Source organism: Sporisorium graminicola, chromosome SGRAM_10, assembly GCF_005498985.1.
Source record: "Sporisorium graminicola strain CBS 10092 chromosome SGRAM_10, whole genome shotgun sequence".
NCBI lineage: Eukaryota > Fungi > Basidiomycota > Ustilaginomycetes > Ustilaginales > Ustilaginaceae > Sporisorium > Sporisorium graminicola.
The window spans coordinates 538920-565887 of NC_043720.1; the positions used below are offsets into that span (position 1 = coordinate 538920).

A 26968-nucleotide genomic window follows, 5' to 3' on the forward strand; every position below is an offset into this window, starting at 1 on the left:
TTCGACGATGATGACCAATTTGATTCTTCTCGGTCCAGTTGAGTCTGTGCCAAGACTGCGAGAAGTTGACAAGCTGCAGCCGAAATACCGCCGACAGTCCACGTTCTTCGCTCCTGCATGCCAAGACACGAAGATCACGTCGAAGAAAAGCGGACCGAGCAGTTCCGACTCTGTGCATTCTCTGCGCGTATGCTCACTGCAGCAATGGTACCGGACAATTTCAGCGCCCTTTTTCATTGCATCGAAAGGGAGTCGGCCGACTTGTGGACGAGAGTCGAGAGAGTGTGGCAGAGGGTCAAGGGCAAAGATTACCAAAAATATTGAAATCAGATAAAAGGATTAAAATAAAAGGTTTGCAATTTTTACACACGACACGACACGACACGAAGTGGGCCTTCCTTTGAGTCAGATTTCCCCCTCCTTTCTATTTATAAATATTATACAGTACTGTACATACTGTACCGCTGTCTTTCCTTTGGGGGGCGAATGGCGGTGCTGAACAGAGCTGCGCGCACAGACAGGCAAACTCAGCCAAGATCACAAAAAGGCCGACTTCTTTCTTGCTCACACTCTCCATCCTTCTCTCATCACCTCCCTTATCCACATCGTCGACAGTCGTAAAGGAGCTCAGATATGTCACACATCATCTCATCCGCCATGTCGGTGGCTCAGCAAAAGCTGGGGACCAACTCCTCCAACACCAACGACGCAACCGACCACCAGCCTGGCCTCTCACCCCCGCTCTCACCCCTCGACGACCAAGATATCGAGCTCACCGCTCCCACCCCAGCAGCTGCTCGTCCTGCTACTTCTTCTTCTCGCCGGCCCATCTCGGCATCCTCGTCGCCACTGCCTGCTCACCTCAAATCGTACCACAACAATCTCGGCAATGATATCACCGTCGACGTCAACATTGGTCCTAGCACCTCGTCGGCCTACGCTCGTGCACAGGGCAGCACTGCGTTCCACCACGCCCACAAGCATCACAGCCACTCTTCTTCTCCTTCGCCCGCACTCGTCTCCGAGCCGCTGCCCTCGCAGCAGACCGACGCCGATGCCGACAGCAAGCTGGCTGCACCTGTCGATGGTGCCGCTGCCGCCCCGTCTCGCTCGCGTGCTAGCTCGCTCAGCTATGGCGGCGTCGCACCAGCCACGCCCGGTAACGAAGACACGGACCCGCTCCTGCTTCGTTCCCGCGTGGTCGAAGAATCCGAGGTCCGTCGTCGACACTCAGGCAAGGGCAAGAACAAGCGTAGTCAGCGCCAAATTCGTGATTTCTACGAGGCGCAAAACGAACACATCGAACGTCTCCTCAAGCCCATCTCGGAGCATGCTGATGAGGACAAGCAGGATCGCGAGTCGTCCGCGCTCAAAGTCAAGATCGCCGTGTACGGTTCCATCGGCGCCAATTTTGTCTTGGCTGCGCTTCAGCTCTACGCCGCTATCAGCTCGCTCTCGCTCTCGCTGTTTGCCACCGCTGCCGACTCGGTCTTCGATCCTTTCGCCAACCTCGTGCTCAACTGGCTCCATCGCAAGAGCGAAAACGTCGACGAGCGCAAGTGGCCGGTCGGAGGTTCGCGATTCGAGCCCATCGGCAACATCACATACGCCGCGCTCATGGGCATGGTCTCAGCCATCCTCGTCGTCGAATCCATCCAGGAGCTCGCCACGCATGAAGGTGACAGGAAGCTGCACATTGCTTCCCTCATCGCCGTCGGTGTCGCCTTTATCACCAAGGCACTACTGGCCATCTATTGCTTTGGCTTGAGGAAATACAGCTCCCAAGTCGAGGTGCTCTACCAAGATCACCGCAACGACCTCTTCATCAACGGTTTCGGTATCTTCACTTCAGCTGCCGGTGCCACCATTGCAGGCTGGATCGATCCTGCCGGTGCGCTCATCATTTCCATCGCCATCATCTCATCGTGGACCAGGACGGCGTTTGGCGAGTTCAAGACGCTCGCTGGTGCAGCCGCGCCTACCGACTTTTTGCAGCTGGTCACGTACAACGCTGCACTGTTCAGCGACGAGATTCAAGCGATCGAGAGTGTGCGGGCCTACAGCACCGGTCCGCGCTACATTGTCGAGATTGACATTGTCATGCATCCGGAGACGCCGCTGTGGAAGAGCCACGACTTGAGCCAGGCCTTGCAGGACAATCTCGAGTCGCTGCCCATGGTGGAGAGGGCGTTTATCCATGTGGACCACGAGGTGGAACACGCTTTCGAGCATCGAAAGACTGTTTGAGGCGACATGTGTTTAGTGCTGCTGCTCAATCTGGATTCGTTTTCCTTGCTTCCTACTTGCCCTGTGTTTGTGTGCTGTGCTGAATTGAGTGGTATTGCCTTGTAAGAAGATAACGAGCCTACCAAGCGTGTTGCGAGTCCAATCGGCAGAACAAGTCTCTCAGTTCCTGCGCAGTGTATTGCCCACCTTTAGGCTGTCCTCCTTCGAGCTTGGAATCCTCGAGGTGGGCGAGCTGCTGCAGACGGGCAGGCGCGTTCTTGTCGTCCCTCTTGCGCACATTGACGGTGTTGGTTTGCATTTCCTTGTCGCCGACGACGAGTATGTAGTTGTACCTTGCCAGCTGCGCCTTTCGGACGAGTTTGCCGAGTTTCTCGTTCTGCGGGTTGCATTCGAGGTCGACGAAGAAGCGCTGCAGGTGGCGTTGGGAGGAGATCGAGGGGGGTGCGTCGGGGTGGATACCGAGCGAGAGGTATTTGGCGAGTTTGGTGGCGTATTCGGTTAGGGCGGGGTTGTTGGATTGGGCTTGGATGATGATAGCTTGGCGCGGGGAGAGCCAGAAGGGCCACCAGCCGGCCGTCTGTTCGATCAGGATGGCCATGAAGCGCTCCACGCTGCCGAGAATCGCGCGGTGGATCATGACGGGCACACTGCGTCCACCCGTCTCTTTGGCGGCTGGGTCGGCATAGGTTAGCTCGAACCGACGCGGGAGCTGAAAGTCGAGCTGGATCGTCGCCGTCTGGTGTCTCCTCCCCTGTCCGTCCACAAGACGAATATCGATCTTGGGCCCGTAGAACGCTCCATCGCCTTCGTTGAGCTCCCATTTGCGTCCTGATGCGTCCAGAGCTTGCCGCAACCCGGCTTCTGCACGATCCCACTCCTCGAGCGACCCGATGTAAGAATCGCGGGGCCGCGTCGAGAGGACCAACTCGAACGACGAAAAGCCGAACGTGTCGTAGGCCGAGGTGAGCATAGCGAGCATGGAGTCGATCTCGCTCGCCACTTGGTCGGGTCTGCAGAAGACGTGTGCGTCGTCCTGATGAAAACGGCGGACGCGGGTCAAACCCGTCAGGGCACCACTCGCTTCGTTCCGGTGCAAGGGGGAAAACTCGGCATAGCGGATGGGCAGGTCGCGATAAGACCGTTCCTGCGAGGCAAAGATGAGGCAGTGACCAGGGCAGTTCATCGGTTTCAATCCAAACGTCTCATCCTCCGACCCACTTGACGGCTCGGATTCAATCGAGCAGCACGCACTGCGGTTGCCATCGACACTGCTTGCGGTTGCTGCCGGCAACGTGCGTTCCAAACGCTCCTTGTACCCCTCGGTCGCAAACATGTCGTCGCGGTAGTTGTCCCAGTGGCCACTGCGCTTCCACAGTGATGTTTTGTAGAGTTGTGGCGACTGCACCTCGTCGTAGCCATATACGTCGTAGAGATCGCGGACGACACGTTCAACTTTGCGCGCTAGACGCATGCCGTGCGGAAGGATGAAGGGAGTTCCTGGCGACGAGTCATGTGTAAGAAAGAGCGATTGTGCTTTTCCGATCGCTCGATGGTCATTCGTCGAGCTACTTGCGGCTGCTGAGTCTGGGGAAGGGGGAGATGCTTTGGATGCCGAGGAAGCGGAAGAAGAAGAGGAGGACGCTCGCCACGACGTTGATGGTGCGATTGGAGCGATGCGTTGGAGGCGACTAGCGGATCGTGACGGAGCAATGCTGCTGCGCAGGAGCGTACGCGCGAACATTTCGGCGCTGTGACTGCTCATGGTGGGCCAAAGAAGCCAGTACCACCAAGCCCTGGTGCAGATATGATCGGTAGGAGGTACAATTGTGTTGAGAAGAAACGGAAGCTCGAACCAGAGGAAAAAAAGTGTCGGAAGCCGGCGAATAATCAGGGTCCTTTTGAAAAACAAAAAGTCATGTTAGGTCGCGATTCAGAATATGAGAGGAAAAAGATTCTAGCACGGGCCAAAATCGAGTCGATTCGCATGGATGCCACACGCCGAGTGACGTTATCCCACGCCTTGTTGGCAGCCACAAAATGGACCCTGAGCTGCTGAGCGGCTGAGCTGTCGAGATGTCAAGCGTATGTCGTGTTGCTATCGCTTCTCACTGCTCTTGCTATCGTCCTGCCCACCATCGTTCATCCCAACCGGCGCGCGGCATTGGCACGTCTCGCTACCTTTGACTGTCCGCAAAAGGAGGCGTGACTGCATTTGCTCGCGGCATCCACTGTGCCATTATCCTCCAACCGGCATCATGTATCTCTCTCGTGCTGCAAACCGGGCACGTCTCGCCAGCCGGCTGACTCCCGCGTCCTCACTTCGCTGCGCTTCCTCATCAAGCATCGCAAAAGCAAGTGTAGCGACGCTTGTTTCAGCTCGATCCTCGACGCCTCTCACTTGCACGATCTACAACCACCCCCGCCTGCCGTACGCGGTAAGGACCAGCGGTCTTACAGGCTTCAGATGGTCGTCTTCCGCTGCGCTGGCTTCCACTTCACCCGAGGCAGCCAAAGTAGCTGAAGACGCTGAGACTGAGACCGAAAATGACCCCTTTCGCAAGATCGGCTACTTGTACTTTGACACGGTCTTCCCCATCCGACTCGGCTTTTGGGACATCCGATACATGCTTGCTTCGCTTGAAAAGCGCTCCGTCCTCGATCGAGTCAAGGCCAGCTTACCCCCTGATCAGAGCGTAGGCTACGGATTCAAGGTCATCGGCGCTGAAGAGCGCATGAAGGATGGCGGTGCCTTCATTACTTTCTCCTACCGTGAAGATCCCAACGAGAAGAGCGAGGAGTCACTCAACATCATCGAGAAGCGTCTCAAGTCCGGCGTGCGACGTGTTTTCAACCCACTGCTCTTCTTTCTCGGGACACCAGGCATTCATGTTGTGCGTGGAAAGCCGTTCCGCGAAGACATGAACATCTTCCCCGCCACGCGCATCTTTGTCAAGCTCGAAGGTGGAGACGCCAGCGAGGAGCAGCTGTGGCAGACTCTACGTCCCTACGGTCGTATTGTTTCCATCGTCAAGGAAAAGCCCTCCGAGGCTCTCGTCACCTTTTCGCGTATTCGAGGCGCTACCAGTGCACGCAACTGCGCCCATGGCTTGGAGCTTCCCAATGGCGCCCGCTTCGTCATAACCTTCCGCAGCAAGCTTCGCAGCAAGCAGGCCTGGGACTGGATCTCGAATCATCCCAGACTCGTGTTCCCCTTGGTCGCCTTCCTCATCGGTGGTATCTCGTACATCGTCTTTGACCCCGTGCGCAGGTTCATGGTCGAAAGCAAGGTGCACAACACATTCTCACTTGACGAGTATCGCGTCTACACCTGGCTCAAGCAGAACACCGTGGGTCTGTTCAAGGATGCCGATGCCAACGCCAACGCAGATGTCGATGACTGGTGGGAGCGCAGACAGTCGGCAGAGACGATTCAAGAGTGGATCCGCGAAAAGCCATCCACCTTTGTCACCATCTCAGGTCCCCGCGGTTCGGGAAAGACGGCTCTCGTGAGCAAGGCTATCACGCGCGACGTTCAGCATCTCGTCATTGACTGTGATGCCATCGCAAAGACGGCCAAGAACGATTCGCTGCTTATCGACGCACTCGCCAACGAGACCGGATACTGGCCCGTGTTTAGCTGGCTGAGCAGCATCAACAACATGATTGATCTGGCTGCCGTAGGTCTCATCGGTTCCAAGGCTGGATTTGCCACACCCACGGATGCGCAGCTCAAGCAGATGCTGGGTGTTGCAACCAATGCGCTCAACCACATCAACGAGCAGACGCAGAAACGCATCGCCAAAGCCGAGAAAGCGCGCTTTGCGGCCGAGAAGAAACTAAACAAGTCTGCCGCATCTACACCCACGCCGGCCACATCTGCTGCGCAGGCTGGTGCCACGGATAAGAAGGAATCCTTCGAAGAAAAGGCGTCGGCACTCGCGCACAACACGATCGAGTCGATCCAGTGCCTTGTCACTGGAGTAGATGGAGAGGCGGAGGCCGAAAAGAGGGACAAGAAGAAGACGTTTGACTCGCCTGTTGTGGTGATCAAGCAATTCCACCACAAGGGCATCAAACAAGCCATCTTGCACCAGGTGCTGGCCGAGTGGGCGGCGGAGCTCGTTACCAACGGCATTGCACATGTCGTTTTTGTATCCGATAACCCGGTAGGCATGGGTAAGGAGCTGGCCAAGGCGCTACCCAATGTTCCTTTCCAGGGCATCGCGCTCGCCGACGCTGAGGAGGACAAGTCGCGCAGCTACGTGTACAACAAACTCAAGGAGATGGGTCGCTTGCCTATGCTTGCGTCGACGAGTTCGTCTGCGCCTGTCTACGGGACCACTGCCAAGCCGGTCGAAGCAACGCCAGCCGACGACTTTGCCACCCCGAACGCGGGCTATGCATCCAAAGCCGAAGCAGCAGCAGCAGCAGCACTACCGACCGAATCGCAGTATGCTGCAACGCTGGACGATGAGACGGCTTCGTGGGTCGACAAGCTCGGAGGACGGCTAACGGATCTCGAGACGCTGGTTCAAAAAGTATCGCTGGGACAGACGGTCGAGTCGGCAGTACACGACATTATCTCGCGCAGCGTGGTTGAGCTACGCAAGAACGCGTTTGGCGACGATTCGGGCGAAGCGTCTTCGCTGCCCTGGACACGTGCGCAAGCGTGGACGATTGTGAGCAAGTTGGCAAAGACGGACGAAATCTCATACTACGGACTGCTGTACAACGAGTTCAAAGGCAACGAGACGGCGATCAAGGCACTCGAGCAGGCCGAGATCATCTCGGTGCGACACCACGAGGGACGACCCTCGGCGATTCGTGCTGGCCGACCTGTGATGCAGCAAGCCATCAAGAAGCTGGTGGGCGATCGAGTGTTCAACGACACGCAGACGCTGCTCGCCAACGCCGGCGCAATCGAGTCGGCAGAAAAGAGCCTGCGCATCATTGAAGCCGAAATCGCCGACATCAGCAAGATGATCCAAGGCTCGCCGTTCCGAGTCGCCTCCGGAAGCGGCACCACCTCGGGCGCCGTCCTCCCACCACCACCCGCTGTAGACGAGAAGAAAGAAAACGGCAGCGGTCTGCTTGGCATTTTCGGCAGCAGCACCAACAGCGGTGCATCAGCGCCTGCGATCAGCACGAGCGAGGCAGCCAAAGCTAGGACCGAGTTCCTGATGTCCAAGATGGCCGAGCTGCAGACAAAGATCTCCAAGCTGGATGCGCTCAACACGGCCATCAAGGCGCGGTTGGCTGCTCACGCGGACTAGATTGCGTTTTGAGTATATATCATTCTGTTCACCACCACCGCTTGATTTACCCGGTTGGACTGTATTCTGTAACGATGAATCCAAAGAACGGTTTGGGAGATTGGTTCGTGTGGCGTCAGAGAGGAGAGCGGTTTGACGTCAACCCAGGCTGTGATGCGATGTCGGCGACTTGTTCCTCGCGGATCTCACTGGGTTCGTTCGGAACGGGAGATCATCAGTCATACAACACGCTGGACCCTTGCGAGGAAATTCTTTAGGTTAAAAAATAAAGCTTTTGTTTTTGATGATTCATCGCTGAGGAGGAAAGTGGAGAGAGTACAGCCGATGTCTGTGTGAAGTCACCCGAACGAGCAGGTTGGCATTCGTGCGACCGTGTCTGACAGTGCAAGGCGAGAGAGGGAGTGAGAAGAGAAGCTAGGAGATTGGGTGGAGTGTTGGTTTTGTCAGCTTTGCACATCGTTGCGCAATTGTGCCTATAGCAAAGCTTGCAGTCGATGAGAACAGGCTCGCCACACGAACGCTCCCAGCAAAGAGCAGAAGAGTGTGCGCTCGGAGTGGTACAGCTGAACGGCATTCGCCTTGAAGAGCTCGCTGTGAAGCTGTGTGAGAGACTATATAACCAAGGCAAAAAGGACAACGACAGTGTTCAATATCAACTTCTGTTATCCCACGACGTGATTCGCAAATCGTCAACATTATCAACCATCAACTTTCAGAAGCCACTCCCTTCTCCAACCAAAGCCAAAATGACTCGCGCTGAAGCTGCTCCTCACTCTGTTGTACGTATAACCTCCTTCCTTTGCACACCTTGCAACCAGTTCGCGCTTGGTTCCCCTCCAAATCTCCTCTCCTGTAATGCTGGTTGACTGACTTCTTTTGCCTTCTCTCCGCGTCTCATGCACAGGCTGAATCGCAACAGGACCGCCACTCGCATTCGCTGCCCGGCTCGTCGTCCGGGCCCAACAAGGCTGGCGCACGCGCACCCGGTGGCGCCTCCGCACTAGGCTCCGAGATCGGCGCCGAACGGGACGCCCGACGCGAACTCGCCCAAGCACGCGCCGAGGGCGATTCCATCCCCACCATCCCTCCCCCCGCCTCGGGCAACGCAGCCGAGCTCGGCTTCGGTCAGCTCAACGGTGCCGAGCAGGGCATCTCCACGCCCGGCGAGGAGAAACGCGACCAGATGCAGACCGAGCGCAATGCAGAGTTCAGCAAGGCCCAGCCGGACCTGCGTAAGCTCGCTGCGAACTCGGCTGGCTCTGCGAGCCACACCGCATCGGGCGTGGACACGAAGAGCACCGGGGCTAGGAAGCCGGATGAGCTGCTCGAGACCGTGGGTAGGAGCACGGGAACCGAGACGGGCACGGGCGCGGCCAGAGAGGGCGAGATCGAGGTCGGCAGGGATGCTACTTCTGCCCGCACCGTCTGAATGCCAAATGAAGGCGTGTAACTCGTAATTGAATCTTCAGTCCATATGGTTACTTTTGCTCGTGTGTGTGTTGTCGATACAAAGAGATGTTGACCGTCCATCAACGAGAAACGGAAGAATGTGCCAACCTTGCAGCGCGCATCTTCCTGTTCCCCTGCAGCTTTCCCCGTTTCACCCCAGGCGACGCGGGCGGTGGGATACCGGATGCCCTTCGTTGCCCCGTGACCCTCGATTGCAACTGCTGATTCTGTCGCCTAAACAGCAATTTTTGCCTCTGCACAAAAGCCCAGACCGAGAAAATGGCGATGCTTGCAATCACTGCGATCATCTCGAAGTAGTCTCGTGCTTCTTGCTTGGCCGACTTGCCACATGCTTCGTAGCCGAGTGACGCGGTAGAGTTGGTGGATGTTTTGGCGGCGGTGGCGAGGGTAAGGGCCGATTGGATGGCTTTAGGATCTGTTGGGTTGGTGACGGGGCTGCAGGCGACGCGACGCCGGTTGTTGTATGGCCGGCAGTAGGGGAGATGGATCTGCGATCGCAATGTAACGGGTATGGAAGCAAGAGTTGCAATCAGTGACAAGGTCCTCGTTAGGCTTGAGTGGGTATCGACACTTACGACATCGTCCGGACACGGCTCGCACTCTCCAATCGGCGCACAAACATGCGTTGTCGCGGTGGTCGCATTGGCTGAGCCTCCAGAAGAGGCTGCTGCATGTGTTGTAGATGAATCCGAACTTTGACCTGTCTTGCCCTTTCTGAACGAAGACCACAACGGCCACTCTCCCTCGTATCCTTTCACTTTGGACCCTTCATTCTTGCCATCTCCAAGCACGAATTTGGCACCGGGTAGTTCGCTGTCTGGTCTCCATGATCGGAGGTGTGGTTGGGGGGACGCGGCGGCAGCAGCAACCGAGCTGAGGAAGAACAGGGATAGCGTGAGAGCTAATTTGGATGGTTTGCGATGGTACGCGGTGGTGCGCCTGCGCATGGTGGCTGTATGTTGTGGTCGGTGATGATGGTTGAAGAAGAAAGACGAGACGGACGTTCAAGGGTCCAAAACTCTTCTGTGTTGGCGTTTTGTGACGTTTTCGGAGAAAAAACGCAAAGGCTCGTGCGCCGGGTGTGTGCCCGTCATACATGCATGTGAGAGACCATCACTTGCTCTCCTCTTTTCCTTTATCACTCCTTACTTACAATATATCGGTGAACCAGCATAGCATAGCACCTTCTTCGACATGGCTTCAACGATCTCATCGGTCTATTCGTAATCTCTCAGGAGCAAGCCGCTCAATCCATGAAAGGCCGAGGCGAGAGGCCTAGTACTGCTCAACATGTCGTCGTCCGCCTCGACTACTGCAGGCCCATCCACGAGCGTCGAAGCGGACACTACAAAAAAAGTCGCAAAGCGTCGCAACTCGACCAGCAAATCCTCCAAGTCTCGCGAGCCTACACGCCAAGAGTCTTTTGGCGGTGCTGTCATTCGGGCACTTTTTGGCACGCTCGCCTTCCTCTTCAAACGCCCGGTCCGTTTATTTCGTCCCGTCAAGTTATCATCATGGACCATCCTGGAAGCGATGGCCAAGCGAGAAGGTCACACGCTCAGCCTGCGATATCTGCGCACGCTCCTGCGGCGAGAGAACTCGAACTTTCTGCCGCATCTGCTGCTCCCCCCACTTCTCTTCAACACGGCCATCGGATTCACGCTGTTCGAAGCGTACAGCATCACCGAGAGTCGGCTTCTGGCGAAATCGCAGCGCAAGCAGCTTGAACGATCTGGACGCACAGAGGATGAGGCGAGCAGCGATGAGGATCTGGAAGAAAGAAAACCTAAGTGGACGCCGCTGTGGATCGTGACGGCTTCCGGTGCCGTGGCCGGCGCCGCTCAATGTTTCCTCTCAGCACCGCTCGACAATGTGCGCTATGTCATCCAGCGCAACGTCAATGGGCCTGATCGGCATCATCGCGGAGCCGCACATCACCCGATCAACACCATCTCTTGGCGAGCCATTCTACGTGCAGCCATCCTCCCCTTCGCCCCCGCACTGGCCCGCGATAAACTCGTCAGAGACGTGCAAGACGAGGCCATCGAACGCTCCAAACGCACTCCCAAACCTACCCTTCGTGCTCGCCTCGTTGCCTTGATTGAGCCGGCCACTACGTCCCTCCGGAATGCGAGGAATAGCAACGCGAGTGTAGGAGAGCGACTCACGATGTCGCCCGAAAAGAGACAGGAGTGGGAGAAACGACTCAAGCGGTGGCGCGGTGGTGTGCATGGATCTGGACTGGCGCTGTCCTTGATCCGAGACAGCGTCGGCTTTGGCAGCTTTTTCTTCATCTTTGAAGTGTCTAGGCGGTGTGCGTTCTTCGCATCGACCTCGGTGGATCGCGTCAGTGCCTGGTTCAATGGACGCGGATTGGGCATCGTTCGGCCCGGTGGAAGAGGCAGTCCACAGCAGGAAGCAGATGGGTCCAACGTTGTCGGAAGGCGAAAGAGCGACGATGGGCTGCACAGCGGAGGAGATGTGCATATCGAGGATGCAGGGCAGGTGGGGCAATGGATCCGACAAGGCCAGGGATCCGTACCGGACGCCGATGTCAGCTACAACCAGTCTCGCACCGTGCAAGGACGCGTCGTTGCGGTCATACTACTGCTCGTCGGAGGCGCGGTCGGCGCATTCTCGTACGAGCTTGTCGGCCGACCCTTCGAGCTAATGCGTGTCGTCATCTGGGAAGGCCGAAAGCAGTGGGAGCAGGGGAAGCGCGAACCTGGCTACCGCCCGCCCTCGACGCGCGCTGCTGCATCTGCAAGGTCGCACACCAGTCAAGGCGACTCGGGCACCGGTTTTGGTACGTTAGGAAGATCATATATCAAGGGTGCAAGGGCTAATGCAGCTGCTAGGGCGTTGGAGCTCGGGCCGAGAGCTTTCCGCCGCCGACCGGACTTTCTCGTTTTGCGCGCCGAGAACTCGTCGGGTACAAAGATGTCGAGGATCTTTGAGCGAGCTATGATCCCTCGCTCACCGCATCCTCTGCGTCGTGCTGTTGACTTGAACAAGTGGCCGGCTCAGGGAGTGAACGGAACAGCTACACCGATGCTCACCAGCTCTCGTGCGCTGCTAGAACGGAAAGCAAGCAGATCGGGTTTATCAGAACAACAAAGACCCGTACGCCAGACACCGAGGGTTAGAGCATCATCGAAACGCCCTGCACCTTCACTCGCAACACGACCTGGCTTCCTGACACTGCTCATCGAGCACGCACAGTCGACGGCAAAACTCGACCGCCTCCATTCTGGCGGACTCGACCCATCTCAAACGTCGATTCCTCTGCTTTTGCTGCACACCTACTTCGTCGCACCGTTCCTGCCCGAGATCCCCAAGGAGGTGTTGGACAACAAGGTCGTTCGAACAGCCGCTGGAGTTGACAAGCATCTTCGACCCTCCTCCTCCTCCTCCTCCTCCACCTCTAACGCAGCGACAAGCATCGCGGATAAAGTAAGCACCGTGGCGCAGAGGACGCTGCTGCTGTCCCTCGCCTCGCGCAGGAGAGCCGCCGATTCACCGGAAGCCAAACTGAAGCGGACTTGGATCAAGAACAACCCGGTGAATTTCAGCCTTGCTTCGTCTTCGGGGCCGGTTGGTGGGGCAGGAAGAGTGCAGGCAGCGGGGTTGAGGAGGGTAGGCGCAGGAAAGGGAGTGTTGCGGAAGGAGGGAACGAGGGCATGGGCGAGCGGGAGAGCGGTTTGGGCGTTGAAGAGGTTGGCTACGCCGTATGGCGTTGCCTTTTTGGTGTTTGCCTGGCTGGGTGGCGATCTCAATTAGAGCCGGCTGGCGGCTGTACACACGCATTTGTAGACACAACCATGCGCACACATGCATTGTTGATTGCATTCTCGCATCCACATCGATCGCTGCTCCTGGACCAAGACGTAGTTGTGTGTGAAGAAAGGAAGAGGAGGGCTTTGGCCAAAAGATATTCTTGATGAATGTTAGGCCGAAACACGCGTTGCTCCACAATTCGACTGCACGCAGCAGAAACGGCGTTGGGATGCACAGATCACCACGCTGAACTACACTCACGACATCCATCTCCTACCATCGTCATTGTTATCACCGTCATCTTTACTCGCCGACGGATCCCATCACCATGCCAGCAAAGGCGGCCACACCTGCAGCAGAGGTCGGCACAGCAGCGGCTGCAGCTGCAGCAGCATCGGCAGCGGCTGGTCCAGCATGGCGGCAATTCTCGTTCTTCGAGTCGTCTCCCGTGCGCGATGTGGACGACTTTGTCAAAGCGCCATCTGCCTTGCGCAATCCAAATGAGGTAGCTGCTGTTTGCCAATGTCCTATCCGTCCACCTCCCTCTGCTTTCCTCAACGGCACAGACGCAGACTCTTCGTTGCAGTTTGATGCAGCCCCGTCGACATCCACCTCCAAGACGGTCAAGGCATCCAAAGCCACACGCAAGCAGCCATGCACGCTGGTCGGCACTATTCAGGGCAAGATCAAGGTGCTTGATCCAGAGACATACCAAGAAATGTCGTCGTGGGATGCATTCTCGTCTGCAGGCGCTGCAGGCCGCGTGACACACTTGTCTTGCGATGCTCGAGGCAGGGTTGTGACACTCGGTGAAGAAGACAGCTCTCGCTTTCCCATCTTGAGGATCTGGGATCTTCGCAATGGACGCAACCCATCGCGTCAGGATGCAGGTGCTGCTACAGCTCAGCAAAACGGCGCTCCAGCGTCAGCAGCGCAAAACGTGACCTGGATCCCGCGCTTGCTGGCAGAAGGCAAAGTGCAGCACGGCAGTCGACCACATCCTATCGCAGCCATTTCACACACGCCTTCTCTCTCCTATCTCTCTGTAGCTCTAGCGGATGGGACTGTGCTACTCATCCGTGGTCTCGAGTCTGCGCTAATGGCAGCCGCCGGTAATGCTGGAATTGCCACGCCTGCCTCTGCCGCGAGACCAGCGCCCGCGACTGCACTGCCCAAGTTCAAGGTCGTCTTCCAACCAACCAGCTCGGATCCTGGCGCGCACGAGCCAGTAACCGCACTCGGCTTCTCAGAAGCTGCTCCTGTTTCAGCCACTTCGACAGCGCCCAGTAACACGAATAACAAGCTCAACGGCACATCAGCAGCGGCCGCACCAGCATATGAGCCTAGAGCACTGCATGGCTCGAAAGGGCGCAAAGGTGTAGCCGGTCGCCCGAGAGATACTCGAAGTGCTGCCAACGCGAACGCGGCTGTTGCAGCAGCACAGCTGGAGTCAACAGCGCCACCCTCGGCTGTCCACCTGTTCATCGTCACGCTTTCGCGCGTGTTGCGATACGTAGTCGTCGGCAAAGGCGCAGGCGGAAGCCTGGCCGTACTCGACGATGTTGGAGGCGCCCTTGGCTGTGCAGCTGTGATTCCTCCTCGGTCGGCTATCTCATCGACAGCTACTTTCGGTGCAAGTGCGTCAAGCTCGCAGGTGCATACGCACAGCAGCCCGGGTACCGCAGGCAAGATGGTCATTGCACGCGACGAGGCCATCTACGTGATCGGCCAGGAAGGACGAGAGGCGTGCTTTGCCTACGAAGGTCCTAAATCTTCTATACACCTCTCAGCGTCGCAGGTGGTGATTGTCTCTCCGCCCTACACCCCTTCTTCAGCTTCGTCTTCATCGTCTCGAAACTTGATCGGCAATCGTGATTCGCCTCTCACCACGCCTACGTCGCGCAAGGGGTCCATGATCCGGGCCGAGATCGCCAAGATCACCATCTTCGACTTGGACAACAAGCTGGTGGCGTTCAGCGGCACGTTTGAGTCTGGCATCCGCGAGGCGTGGGTGGGGCCAGCGGGTGAAGTGCTTGTGTTGACCGATACGGGCGAGCTGACCAGGCTGGACGAAAAGCCGCTGCGGGCGAAACTCGACGTACTCTACCGCAAGAGCCTTTTCCTGCTGGCCGTCAACCTGGCGCGCTCGCACATGCAGCGCGCTGCGAGCCCTGACGTGCTGGCCAGAACCGAAGCATTGATGGGAGACATCTACCAACGCTATGGCGACCACCTCTACAACAAGGGCGACTACGACGGAGCTATGGCGCAGTACGTAAAGACCATCGGGCATACTCAGCCGTCGTTTGTGATCCGCAGGTTTCTGGACGCACAGCGCATTAAGAACTTGACGACCTACTTGCAGGAGCTGCACGCGCAGAACCTGGCCAGCTCGGACCATACGACGCTGCTACTCAATTGCTATACCAAGTTGAAGGACGTTGCGTCCCTCGACAAGTTTATCAAAAGGCCCCATGCCAAGGCGTCTGCAGAGAATGCGGACGACGACGCCGTCGACGCAGATGGCGCTGCTGCCGAGGACAGGGACGAGTTGCCGTTTGACCTGGAGACGGCCATGCAGGTGTGTCGACAGGCTGGGTACTTTGGACACGCTGCCTACCTCGCTAAACGATACGGCGAACATCGAGAGTATCTGCGCATCCAGATCGAGGATGCCAAAGACTACCGCGATGCTCTCTTGTACGTGCGCGGACTGGAGGCGCAAGATGCGATCACTAGCATGGCACAGTATGCAAAAACGCTGCTGTCCGAGTTGCCGGATGAGACGACCGAGCTGCTCATCGAGCTGTGCTCCGGCGCGTTCCGACCGGATCCGGATTCGGCTCACAAGGTGTTTGGTCTGCAACCGGGCGAGAGCGACGCAAAGAAGCCAGCAACCAAATCGGCCGCTGCAGCTTATCTCAGTTACCTGCAGGTTGGGGGGTTCGGAAAGACGCAGGGGCAGCCTGTTAACGCTAGCGCGCAAGAATCTGCTGCTGCCGCGACAAGCCTGCGCAATGGTACTGGTGCCAATACTCCCACTCAGCGCCATTCCGCCGCACTTGCCGAGCCGTACTCTATCAGCGATAGCGGTATTGGCAAAAATGTAACACGTCCATCCAGCACGGTAAGGCCAGGTGAGGTGGATGCGGATGCGTCTCTGGCCGAAGGCGATGCAAGTGGTGTCGGCGTCGAGGAGGCGGACAAGATGGAAGCATACGCGGTGCCTTCTCCACGAACCTATTTTGCCCACTTTATCCAGCACCCTCGCCACTTTGTCCGCTTTTTGGAGACCGTCGCTCTCGCGCGGTGGGGCCAGGCTGTGGACATGGACGCTGAGCCGTCTGTGGACAACAAGCTGGCTTCTCCGGCTCAGGAGAAGAACGGTGCTGCACCGGCGTACTCCGAGCAGGCAGAAGAAGAGGAGGCGGTGGACGACGTGGAACGCGCCCTCCGCGAGCTGGGGTTGGACGCCGCTGGTGGCGACGGGGACGGCTACGAAGATCAGGAAGTGCTAGACCAAAAGTCGATCTGGAATACGCTGCTTGAGCTGTATCTTTCGTCGTCTTCGTCATCATTGTCGAGCGAAAATGCCACACAGCAGCAGAGATCAAGGGCACTGCGGCTGTTGGAGCAGCACTCTACGCTACCCTACGACGCGAGCCATGCAGTGATGCTATGTTCGATGGAAGACTTCAACGACGGCCTCATCCTGCTATACGAGCGCATGGGCATGTACGAAGAAGTTGTACGTCTGCACATGGACGCTGCTGCGCTCGCTTCAGATGATGACGAAGAGGACAGAAGTAGTGCCAAAGTGATGGCGGCGCTGCGTCGGTATGGAGCCGTTCGACCGGAGCTATACGATCTGGTGCTGCGATTCCTTGTCTCTTCGCCTGTACTGCTCGAACGACACACGTCGGACCTTCTTTCGGTCCTGACGTTGATTCGCGAGCGCTCGCTCATGTCGACGCTCGAGATCGTACAGGTGCTCTCCTCGACCCCACACACGCACGTCGGGCTGATCCGCGAGTTTATCGTCTCGTCCATCTCGGGCATCTCCAGCGCAACGCAAAAGGACGCGGCAGCGATCGCAGAGTACAAGCAGAGCACGGACGACACGCTGCACGAGATCGCAGAGCTGACGGATGCGGGCACGGCACGTGTGTTCCAGATGACCCGATGCACGGCGTGTGGCGGACAATTAGACTTACCGAGCGTGCATTTCATGTGCAAGCATTCCTACCACCAGAGGTGTCTGGGCGAGGAGGAAGCCGAGTGCGCCAGCTGTGGCGAGCACCAGCGAAGAGTGAGGGAGGGCCGAAGGAGGCAGGCTGCAGAGGCCGAGACCGTGCTCCAGGGTGCGAGGGAGGATGGAGTGGCGGGTGTGGGGAAGTCAGAAGGCGGGGACAGGTTCGGGGAGTTGGCAGGGCTGTTCGGATTGCCGATCATGGGAGCTGCCAGCGGCGCGGCTCAGCTTTGACAGCGATCAAACTCGAGGTTGATGGCATGAAATACAGTCTTGATGCTCAGTTCAGAGATGACCAAACGTGTTGATTTGTGTGTGTTTTGTTGCACGATGAGAAAGTTGACTTCGAGCTTGTCGACACGTCCTGCTCGCCGGAAAAGTGGGGAGAGGGAGTTGGGCCGAGGCAACGCCACGTCAAAATGCGCAGGATATGCAGCGCGGGGCGTAAATTTTTCTGTTCTCTTTTTTTGACGTGGAACAGCCCCACCGTATTCGACAGATCACATCACAGCACCTTGTTGTGTAGCACAGAGCCAAGAAAACGTAGGATATCAGCGGTGTGCGGTTCAGAGAACGGATAAGGGGTTGTGAGAACGAGAGGCACGAGAGGGAGAGGCAAAAGCGGCAGGCAACAGGGGAGGATGCGGAGGGAGGAATGTGAACGCTTATCTTATCTCTCTCTCTCGTTCGCTCTGTGTGCGCTATTTTAGCTAGCGCTGTGACCGCTTGCTCCTCGCCTTGATCAATGCTTGGCATCGGACCACCGTCCCAGCGGCGATCATTATTGCCACTACCACCATCTCGACCGCCACTCATAACACCAGCGAAGGCCACAAGCAGTCACCGCGAAACACTCTGCGTAACGCTCCTGGTCAAGTGGGCACGCCAAGGTCTTTCTTCGCGCGACTGTACTACAGTACTCCTCCTCGTGCGTGCTCCAGGCAGCTCACAGCGACAGTTGCATCCGTCCCAACGCGTCAAAGCACGCTCGCAGCATTGCCACACACCATGTCGAGCGCACCACCCTCGCCCACTACGCTACCACCCCCGCCGTACACCGAACTCGCTCCGGCGTCCAAAGCGGAACCACCCGCACGGTCAACATCGTCATCGTCCTCGTCCTCGTCCTCGTCGGCGATTGCTACGCCACTGCCGTCGTACACGTCGTCGCCCGTGCTCCGCGCCACCCCTGCAACCACAGCGCCGTTCACACCGCTAAAGCTGTCCACCCCCACCCCCATCCCCACGACTACCTCACACCCTAGCGGCAGCACCCCTACCGCTGCGGGCGCGGGACATACGGCACACGCGCTCACCCGAACTGTTGCACTCACGTTGGTCGCCTGCTTGGGCCCTACGGCGGTCGACACCCTCTGGCTCGCACTCCTCAATGCAGCCGGCATGCTGCTGACGCTCGTCCAGCTCCCGTCGGCGCTTGTCCTCGCCGTGGAGTCTCACACCGCTGCCCACATGGGCCTGCGACAGGGCGCGGGTAAGGCCGGCGTGCAAGGCAAGCAGGGCTCGGGCACGGGCGTGCCGGCAGGGCCAGTCGACGAGGGCTGGATGATGCTGTTCACCGGCATCATGTGGGACTGCCATGACTGGTTGGAGGAGGCAGAGCTCGAGCCTCCGTCACATTGGGTGTGAAGCGGTCTCCGAGGCTCAAGGCGGGATTGTACGTTTCCCTGGGGGTTTTATGTTCTTTTGGTTGTATTGCTGTTGTTTGGTACTCTTGGTCCTTTGAATGTCATCTCTTGGGTTTTCTGTTATCTACTCGTTCTTCGCTCGTTGTGTGATATCATGTCCCGATGCACTGCCGTCCGAGGTCACGACGTAGTTGTGCCTCCTTCTACATCTCTGGTAAACACCCTCTCTGCGTTCGGCCGTATCTTGGTGCCGCCAATTCCTTCCTGTCGATCGTCTCGCGTCAACACTCTTCTCTATCACGCTTCAAAGGAAAGCAAGCCAATGCTATCCACCGCCTGTCCTCGCGCCTCGTGTTCGCGCCCCAACCGCTCCGCCATCGTCACTTTGCACGAGGCCAACTCGTCGTCGCTCATCATCGGGTGCGGCAGGGGAGTGTTGCCCAGCGCCGCCAGCGTCGTGAGGAGCGTCTGGTAGTCGTTGTCCGACACATCGCCCAAGATCGCTTCCTTGAGTTTCGGGTTGGACGATATCTCTTTATCGAACACCGACTTGAATGTGTCTTCTAGTCCTACGGACACGTGCGGGGGTGGTGGGGGTGGAGGTAGGGGTTGTTTCGTGGAAGTGGTCGCGGTCGTCGTCATGGCTGTGGTTGTGGTGACGGTTGTAGCTGTATATAGGCTAGATGCCGGTATGGCAGCCTTTGTCGACATGACGATGCTTCTTGACATTGTTGGCTGCCAGCGGGGCACGCCAGTGTCCGCTTGAGCCGTTTGAGCTAGCCTAGCGCCATCTGTCAACTTCGACCCCATGCCACCGTTCGAAGAAGGACCATCTGGCGCTTTAGGCATCATGCTGAGCAGCGCGAACTCGTCGAATCGCTTTCGGAGGATGTCGGCCAGCGATAGTCGTCCCCACTGTTCGACCTTGTGCTGGCTGCTGCTGCCGCCAAGCTTGTCAGCGTCCGTCTTTGCTGGAATTGGGACCTTGCCCGTTCTTTGCTTGCGGCTCTGGAGTGCCCGCATGTGGGGCTTCCAATTGTATTGCTTGCGCTCGACCAGCGCCAAAGGATTGTGCAAGTTTCCCGAAGTCCGCAGAGCCCATTCTTCCATAGTGCCAGTCGAGCAGCGACACACTCGTTTGAATTTTTCCGGGGTGCCCTTCTCAGGCTCGACGGTCAGGAGATTAGCCTTGGCGGCCAGGGCCGAAGTTTGCAGTGTCTCGAAAGCCATGTTCGCTACGGCCAGGGTGTAGAGATGCAGTGCGTACGGGCAAGAGACAACGCTTTCGTTCCAGCCCTTTTTGCTTTTGCCTCGCTTCCCTTTCGAGTCCTTGACGCGCTTGCCAGAGCCGTTGGAGGTGAAAAGCGCCAGTTCGCATCCAGACAGGTTCTGAAGCGACGCACTGAAAATGAGAAGCTCTACCTGCAAGGCGGTCGTTTTGGGCTTCTGAGGTTAGAGAATCAATTGGAAAGCCTTTGCATTTGTAAAAGCCCAATGCATGACGTGCGTTTGACGAGCACATCGAACCACAACAGTCTGCAGCAAGGGTATGACCACATGCAATGTGGCTGACATGGCCGCGTCGTAGCCCTTGAACGCGGTCTCGTTGATCCACACCAAGGTGAACAGCACCGTCTGTACGCCGTCCCTGAGATCCGTCACATCAGGCGCCATCCTGTTGAACGAGTTGAAGATGCGAATCCTCCTGTTTTGGCGTTCCAGCAGGTCTCCCCTTTTGCCCCCGGGACATCCTTCACTGCGATATTCCTCCGCCTCCATGTAGTCGGCTCGATTGGCATAGATATAATCGAAACATTCTTGCACCATGCCATTGCCAAGCTTTTCTTGCATGTAGCCCTCCATAAGGTCGGCACCGTCCATGAAGAAAGCAGCCGCGAAATTGAGCAGCGCAACTAAGCCGGCTAGTTCGAGCCACACTAGGCTTTCGCCGCCACTTGCTCCCAGGCGAAGGACGGCACGGTCGAGTTCGCGTATGACCTCGGCGAGATTAGCGTCGTGCGACATGTAACTGCGCATCTCGGCATTGGACTCAGCAAAGCTGTCAAAGCGTCGGCAATCGGATAGCAGAGAAGCGGCCGGATTTTGCTCTGGTATTTTAGATCGTTTACGGGCAGAAATAGTTGCATCGTCTACCGGTGCTGATGCGGCTGGTGCGGCTGCTGTTGTGTTGGCGGGGGGGGGGGGGGGGGGCAGAAACCTTGTTGGAGTCGACAGCAGCCCGGAAAGCGAGTTTATCGCCAGAACAACTGACGGGGCGGGTAGCTGCTTTGACCACAAGAGAAGTCTTTTGCTTGATTGAAGTTGGGCTGCTCTCAGGATTGCACATGGACTTGAGCGTACTGATACTATTGAGAGCTGAGCAGACCTGCTTGGTGGGGGGGATAGGGCAGGAATGTTTAGCAGCGCCGGCAGTGCTGGACGTGTTGTTGTTCTTGCTGCTCTTCTTGGCGGTGGCGGTGGTGGACGAGGTGGTGCTGGTTTTGGGAGTGCAACAGACATGGCTGCATGTGAAGACCGAGTAATCTGGATCGTCAAGTCCTTTTCTGACACCTTTAGCATCCTCGATATAGCCAAACTGGCGGAGGCGTCTATCGATAGTGCCCCGAAAGCAGTCATCAATGCCAAGGCAATCGTGGGCCGAGTCCCATCTGACAAACTGTCGCATCTCTAAGAAGCATCTCTCGAAAGCGTACCCAATCTTGTCGAGTTGTGGCATGAAGCATTTGCCATCCCCGGTGCCGTGCGTATGCCCACACGAGGGCGCGCCAGGCGAAGCAGGCTGATGCGCAGTCGAAGATCCGTCGCGTCGTTCCAGTGGTCTTATAAGTGCGTTGCATTTGACGCAGACCGGCGACCAGCGCAAATAGGCCAGCTTCAAGGGGACCGCAAGAGTGCTTGTCTCGGAGCTGTAGCCACAGGAGACAGAAGCAGAACTGGTGGTGGATGTGCGCGAGGAGGTCGGAAAGCAGCTCGCAGTCTGCGCCTTGTTGGCCGGTGCAGGTCTAATTGATGTACTTGAAGATGGAGCCGTGGTTGTCGCTGCCATGTTGCAGGCGAGAAGCAGCGACTGAGTTGGGAATGCTTCGAGATGATGGACAGGTGAGGTGCGTCGACGACAAGTTGCAGACCGATTGGTAAGTTGGAAGGAAACGAAAGGGAGGGAAACGAAAGGAAACAGACAAGAATCGTCTGATGAAGTCAAGCGAGAGAGGGAGGAAAAGGAGGAGCGAGAAGGGGCGAAAGCAACAGCTTCAAGTGACTTCATGACAAAAGGCTGAGTTCCCCACATCACGACCGAAGGCAGTACATAGTGCACGGCTCCCTGCACGCAAACGCTTGCTCGGCGTCTCCGCGACGCTGACAAGTCACGGTTGCAGTCGCTCGTCGGTCGATGCGGACGCAACGGCGGATTGTGCGTGTGCGAAAGTGCGCTTTGACTTCATTTGTCGAAAACGGCGCTTGCAAGCGCCTTCTGCAAACAAAGTGAGAGGATGGGCAATGGCCAGTCACTGGGGCGGGTGTCAACACCGACGATACTCTGGCCAGGGAGAAGAGTCCACTCAAGCTACAGGGTGAAGAAAAGTGCGGAAAGGTTAACGTTAAACTTGCTCTGCAGCGCCAAAGTCAAGCGGATTAAGGCATTGTCGCGATCAAAGCAAAAGGAGGATCGATTGGAAACGTCGCCAAGTCGACAGTCTTGCACGCTGTCGCTTTGTCTTCCTGACTCACGTCTCTATGCCTTTGTCGAAAAATCATCCCTCTTTGCTTGGGGGCCAGCTCAATCGTTCAGCCAAATTCGGAGTCAAGTCTTGTTCACCGTCGGCGCGGCGAACACGTTCTTCACGAAAGGTCGAAAGGGACCGTCACTTGTCCCATCACACTGACACGCATAGAAACGAATCTAGTGTGAAGATTGCGAAGGAACGCCGTAAAGAAAAACGAAGTTGCTTGAACTTTAGTAGCAAGCGGCAAGAGAAGCACTGCAGGAAGGAAGGAGCGTCGACGTGCAATCAACTATACATGTTTGCAGTGAGTAAAAAACGTTGCCGGAGCGGTCTCGGACCCTTTTCTTCTGCACTCCGCCAGCTGGCCGGCGGAGTGTGAACAGTGCCTGCTGCAAGTCACGTCTCACAGCCGCATCGAACTCGTGGGATCAGAGGAGCGCTTTCGGAGAGTCAGGCATGCAAACGCAGGGCATTTAGAGAGCAATGGCACCAGCAGCGACAATGGCAGCGGCGGCAACACCCCACTGAACGAGGTGCTCGGGAACGGCAGCGGGAACGGCAGCGTTGGGATCGTGCAGATCCGACTCATTGAGCTTGCCGTGGCGGACAGCCTCGATGGTGGCCGAGATGGCCGAGTAAAACGACTGCGACAGGTCAGAGCGGGGGGTGACAAGCGTAGGGTAGTACTGCAGAACCGAGCCGGCCATTTGGTTTGCGACCTCCTCGGGCGACTTTGCCTCGGGACCACGGGTGTAGCCGTAGATGAAGTACGAGATCAGCGAGCTGACTGATGGATGTGAAAGAGATCGAGTCGAGGTGCGACAGATGGACGATAAATTGCATCCGGAGTCCAGGAGTTGGCGGTTCGTAAGGCACAAAGACAATCATAGAGGCTTGGTTAGTAAGTAAGTCTCAAGGTGCTTAGGACTGACAATGCACTCAGCAGTGCACGCTCGGGGTCTACCACGCGCAAACGAAAATCGATGTTTTGCGAGCGTAACCAGACGCGGATTTGCTGTACTCTATGTGCTACGTGGGCGCCATGAGACGAATGCCGCTGGACGACGATGTATGTGTTGCATACTCACGGTTGTAAGGAGGCAGGCTGGTGGTGGAGTAAGGGCATCCAGCAGGGCGAGAACGCGGGTTACCACCGAGAGGGTCGCACACACCGCTGGCGGGGCCTCCGCTCGAAGCTGAGCTCGACGAGGCCGAGGTGGGCGAAGCGCTGCTAGCCGACGACGAGCTAGTAGCAGATGCCGAGGTGGACGAGGCGACCGAGCTGTCCTGGGCAATGGCGCCGGTAGCGGCGACGGCGGCGAGGAGCGCGACGGGGAAGATGCTGAACTTCATCTTGAGGGTGTGTGAATAGGGTCGTACGACAACGGCGGAGACGAGGGTAAAATGACGAGCGGGAAGGAAGGAGATGGTGGTGGAAAGGAGACCGAGGTGAAGAGAGAGAGAGAAAATCACCAGGGATGGGCGCGAAGGTTGAATCAGTAGGATGCGGAAAGACAGAGAGATTCTCCAACTCAGGGCTGGAGCCAGAAGCGGAGGGCGAGCGAGGAAGCAGTCTCAGCTTCCGACGGCAAAACAACAGAGCAGCAGCGAGAGAGAGCGATATTCTATGGCACCTGGGATGTTTTGGACAAAATGCACAAAAACAAACAGCAGCGGCACTCCGCGAAAACAGGGCGGCAAAATGACGCTCAGACACATGTAAATCACTGAAAGTCTGTAAGAGGGCACGGACGGATGGTCGAACAAATGGACAGACGGGAAACCGTCAGAACAAACAAGCGAGAAGAGGAGCGGCAACGAGAAAAATACCGGGTTGGAATGATAAGTGTGAGGATGCTGGTCAGATGCCGCTGTCCAGTACAGTACAGAGCTGCAGCAGCAGATCCCTGCATCATCGCAGCATCAATTTTCGATTTCTCGAGGGAATGGGAATCAGGGCAGCCGCGCGCGCCGCTTTACGGCATTGTTAATGTTGTTTTGTCTCCCGAAATGAATTGGTCCGAAACTTGTTCTGATGCGGACGGCTCCACCGCTTACAGGACCTGCAAAAAGAAGCCAACCAAAGAACAAAAAAGGCAGACGCGGCAGCCCATGCCAAGAGCGATCCTCTTTTCTCTCTGCTGCACAATCAGCCAGACTCAAAGTGCTTGTTGTGCGCAAAATCTACTCGACTCAGCGGAAGCACAGCAAGGGCAAGCCGTGGAGATTGGACCGTATCGACCGACTGAACGCAACTTTGATGGAGACAGACCCAGTGATCATCGTTGTGATTGCTGCAGGGCGAGAAGGACGATGCAAACGAAGAGAGACCCGAGGGCAAAGAAAAAAAAAGCTGACCAGCATAGTCTCGCCGTGATCAAAGGACCGACCGATACGTGAGGGCGAGGGTGTCAGCAACAGTTTGAGAGCAGCCTTTTTCGGCAGCAGCGCACCGGCAAGTCGAACCCCGTTTTTTGGCGACATCGACCGACGGCTCGCAGCAGCTAGCTTGCTCGCTCGCTGATCCTTTGCAGTCCCTGCAGGCTCGCACATGTCGTTCTCTCATCTGCTGCTGCAGAGTAAGCACACGAAACTCTGTGGGTCGCCTTTTCGGACCAAGGCTCCTTGCAACTCCGACGCCCGATTTGTCTATCCACCGTTCCAAAGCATCGGGTCCAGATCTCATTTACCGTCCGGCCCCCAACTGTAAGATCGGCACTGTGGTGGCGTTTGAGCATGTCTCGAACTGTGTTCGCCGACTTGAGGGTCACCAGAGGTAACTCGCCTGTGACTGATGGCTTTGTCACACATAACTTGCACACTCGGAGTTGCATGCCAGACAGAAGATAGATTATGGGCGTTTGTGTGTGTGACACTTGCTAATACTACAAGGAGAGACCGTTGAAGGGGAGAAGATGGAATAAGAGAGAGGCCAACTAATTTTGGAATGCAGAGACAATGGAAGAGACAGCGTGGTGATCGCAAGCAAGGTGGGAAAGCCGCTGGGAAGGATGGGGAACATATCTATGAGGGGAGACAGCCTGGCAGTCCGAGCAGGTACTTTGTCTGCACGTTCACTGCCTTTCACAGCTCAGGACGCTGAACGCACAGGCGATGTGGTATTTACCAGCCGCGGTCAGCAAGACGGCCACCCTTGATGTCCTTGGTAATGTTGAGACCGACCATGGCCTCGCCAAGGTTCTCCGAGACAGCGGCGAGCTTGGCGGGGTCGTTGTAGTGGGTAACAGCCTCGACAATGGCTCGCGCACGCTGAGCGGGGTTGGTGCCCTTGAAAATACCCGAGCCGACAAAGACACCGTCACTGCCAAGCTGCATCATGAGGGCAGCGTCGGCGGGCGTGGCGATACCACCGGCGGCAAAGTTGACGACAGGCAGACGCTTCAAGCGGGCGGTCTCCTTGAGCAGGTGGAAGGGAGCCTGGATGTCTTTTGCGTAGGCGTAGAGCTCCTCGTCGCTCATCGAAGAGACGCGCTTGATCTCGCCTTGGATGGTGCGCTGGTGACGAACCGCCTCGACAACGTTGCCGGTACCGGCCTCACCCTTGGTTCGGATCATGGCAGCACCCTCCGAGATACGACGGAGCGCCTCACCGAGGTTCTTGGCACCGCAGACGAAGGGGACCTTGAAGTTGTGCTTGTTGATGTGGTGCTGGTCGTCTGCGGGGGTGAGCACCTCGGACTCGTCGATGTAGTCGACGCCGATGGCCTGCAGGATCTGGGCCTCGACAATGTGGCCAATGCGCACCTTGGCCATGCAGGGGACAGTGGTGGTCTCCTGGATCTCCTTGATCATGGCAGGGTCCGACATGCGGGCGACGCCACCCTCAACACGGATGTCGGCGGGGATCTTTTCGAGCGCCATGACGGCGCATGCACCGGCGTCCTCGGCGATGCGGGCCTGCTCAGCGTTGACGACGTCCATGATGACACCGCCCTTGAGCATCTGGGCGAGACCGGACTTGACGCCAAAGGTGCCGAGGTTGGCATCGCTCTTCGGGGCGGAGCCGTTAGTGCGGGCAGGAGCGGCAGTGGCAGCGGCACCAGCTCCGTTGGTGGCGGGCAGGATGGTTGGGTTCTCGGCAGACATCTTCGATCGAGAAGGGGTATGTGTGTGTATGTGTGAAAAGTGGGGGTATGATGTGGTGTGGAAGCAAGATGAATGGTGACGGCCAAGGTTGTCTCTGGCTTCTGCGCGAGCGAACGAGCGACTGGGGATAGGCCTCGACGAGAAGAAAAGAGCGGGACGCTTAGCTCAAGTTGCGTTGCTGCTTTGCCGAGTCAGACTTGAGATTGACACAATCTGAGAGAGCGCAGAGAGCGCGAGTACGGAGGAGAGCAGCCAGAGCTCACGTTGCGCCACCCTGGCGCTGTGTCTGCCGAAGAAGAAGAAAAAGTGGGTTCCAAAGCTTAGTCTTAATTTGCCTTTTCTTCTTGCGCTGCTGCTGCTGCTGCTACCTTCTTCCTCGGAAGTCTAGCGTGGCTCGAGCGATTTTTCTTCTACGTAAGCTGCTGCTGTCGCAGAAAACGCTTTGGAAGCTGC

General features: G+C 57.2%; 11 protein-coding genes across 11 annotated transcripts; 6 read left to right on the plus strand and 5 right to left on the minus strand.

Annotated features, from left to right (window-relative positions):
- Positions 1–657: 657 nt before the first annotated feature.
- EX895_001243 (uncharacterized protein) lies at positions 658–2247 on the plus strand (the record flags this gene model as incomplete). Its single annotated transcript, XM_029881842.1, has 1 exon — positions 658–2247. The coding sequence occupies one exon, from the start codon at positions 658–660 to the stop codon at positions 2245–2247; it is 1590 nt and encodes a 529-aa protein (XP_029741930.1).
- Positions 2248–2365: 118 nt separating this feature from the next.
- On the minus strand, positions 2366–4009 carry EX895_001244 (uncharacterized protein; the record flags this gene model as incomplete). Its single annotated transcript, XM_029881843.1, has 1 exon — positions 2366–4009. One exon carries the CDS (start codon positions 4007–4009, stop codon positions 2366–2368), a length of 1644 nt encoding a protein of 547 aa, XP_029741931.1.
- Positions 4010–4502: 493 nt separating this feature from the next.
- Positions 4503–7520, plus strand: EX895_001245 (uncharacterized protein; the record flags this gene model as incomplete). The annotated part of the gene is made up of 1 exon (XM_029881844.1): positions 4503–7520. The coding sequence occupies one exon, from the start codon at positions 4503–4505 to the stop codon at positions 7518–7520; it is 3018 nt and encodes a 1005-aa protein (XP_029741932.1).
- A 746-nt stretch (positions 7521–8266) lies between these two features.
- EX895_001246 (uncharacterized protein) lies at positions 8267–8949 on the plus strand (the record flags this gene model as incomplete). The annotated part of the gene is made up of 2 exons (XM_029881845.1): positions 8267–8299; positions 8425–8949. The coding sequence occupies 2 exons, from the start codon at positions 8267–8269 to the stop codon at positions 8947–8949; spliced, it is 558 nt and encodes a 185-aa protein (XP_029741933.1).
- Positions 8950–9049: 100 nt separating this feature from the next.
- Positions 9050–9937, minus strand: EX895_001247 (uncharacterized protein; the record flags this gene model as incomplete). Its single annotated transcript, XM_029881846.1, has 2 exons — positions 9050–9478; positions 9566–9937. 2 exons carry the CDS (start codon positions 9935–9937, stop codon positions 9050–9052), a joined length of 801 nt encoding a protein of 266 aa, XP_029741934.1.
- Positions 9938–10280: 343 nt separating this feature from the next.
- Positions 10281–12770, plus strand: EX895_001248 (uncharacterized protein; the record flags this gene model as incomplete). The annotated part of the gene is made up of 1 exon (XM_029881847.1): positions 10281–12770. One exon carries the CDS (start codon positions 10281–10283, stop codon positions 12768–12770), a length of 2490 nt encoding a protein of 829 aa, XP_029741935.1.
- A 325-nt stretch (positions 12771–13095) lies between these two features.
- EX895_001249 (uncharacterized protein) lies at positions 13096–17250 on the plus strand (the record flags this gene model as incomplete). The annotated part of the gene is made up of 1 exon (XM_029881848.1): positions 13096–17250. One exon carries the CDS (start codon positions 13096–13098, stop codon positions 17248–17250), a length of 4155 nt encoding a protein of 1384 aa, XP_029741936.1.
- A 774-nt stretch (positions 17251–18024) lies between these two features.
- On the plus strand, positions 18025–18663 carry EX895_001250 (uncharacterized protein; the record flags this gene model as incomplete). Its single annotated transcript, XM_029881849.1, has 1 exon — positions 18025–18663. One exon carries the CDS (start codon positions 18025–18027, stop codon positions 18661–18663), a length of 639 nt encoding a protein of 212 aa, XP_029741937.1.
- Positions 18664–18959: 296 nt separating this feature from the next.
- Positions 18960–20699, minus strand: EX895_001251 (uncharacterized protein; the record flags this gene model as incomplete). Its single annotated transcript, XM_029881850.1, has 2 exons — positions 18960–20084; positions 20220–20699. The coding sequence occupies 2 exons, from the start codon at positions 20697–20699 to the stop codon at positions 18960–18962; spliced, it is 1605 nt and encodes a 534-aa protein (XP_029741938.1).
- A 2182-nt stretch (positions 20700–22881) lies between these two features.
- EX895_001252 (uncharacterized protein) lies at positions 22882–23761 on the minus strand (the record flags this gene model as incomplete). Its single annotated transcript, XM_029881851.1, has 2 exons — positions 22882–23195; positions 23497–23761. The coding sequence occupies 2 exons, from the start codon at positions 23759–23761 to the stop codon at positions 22882–22884; spliced, it is 579 nt and encodes a 192-aa protein (XP_029741939.1).
- Positions 23762–25531: 1770 nt separating this feature from the next.
- Positions 25532–26515, minus strand: EX895_001253 (uncharacterized protein; the record flags this gene model as incomplete). Its single annotated transcript, XM_029881852.1, has 1 exon — positions 25532–26515. The coding sequence occupies one exon, from the start codon at positions 26513–26515 to the stop codon at positions 25532–25534; it is 984 nt and encodes a 327-aa protein (XP_029741940.1).
- Between the last annotated feature and the right edge of the window lie 453 nt (positions 26516–26968).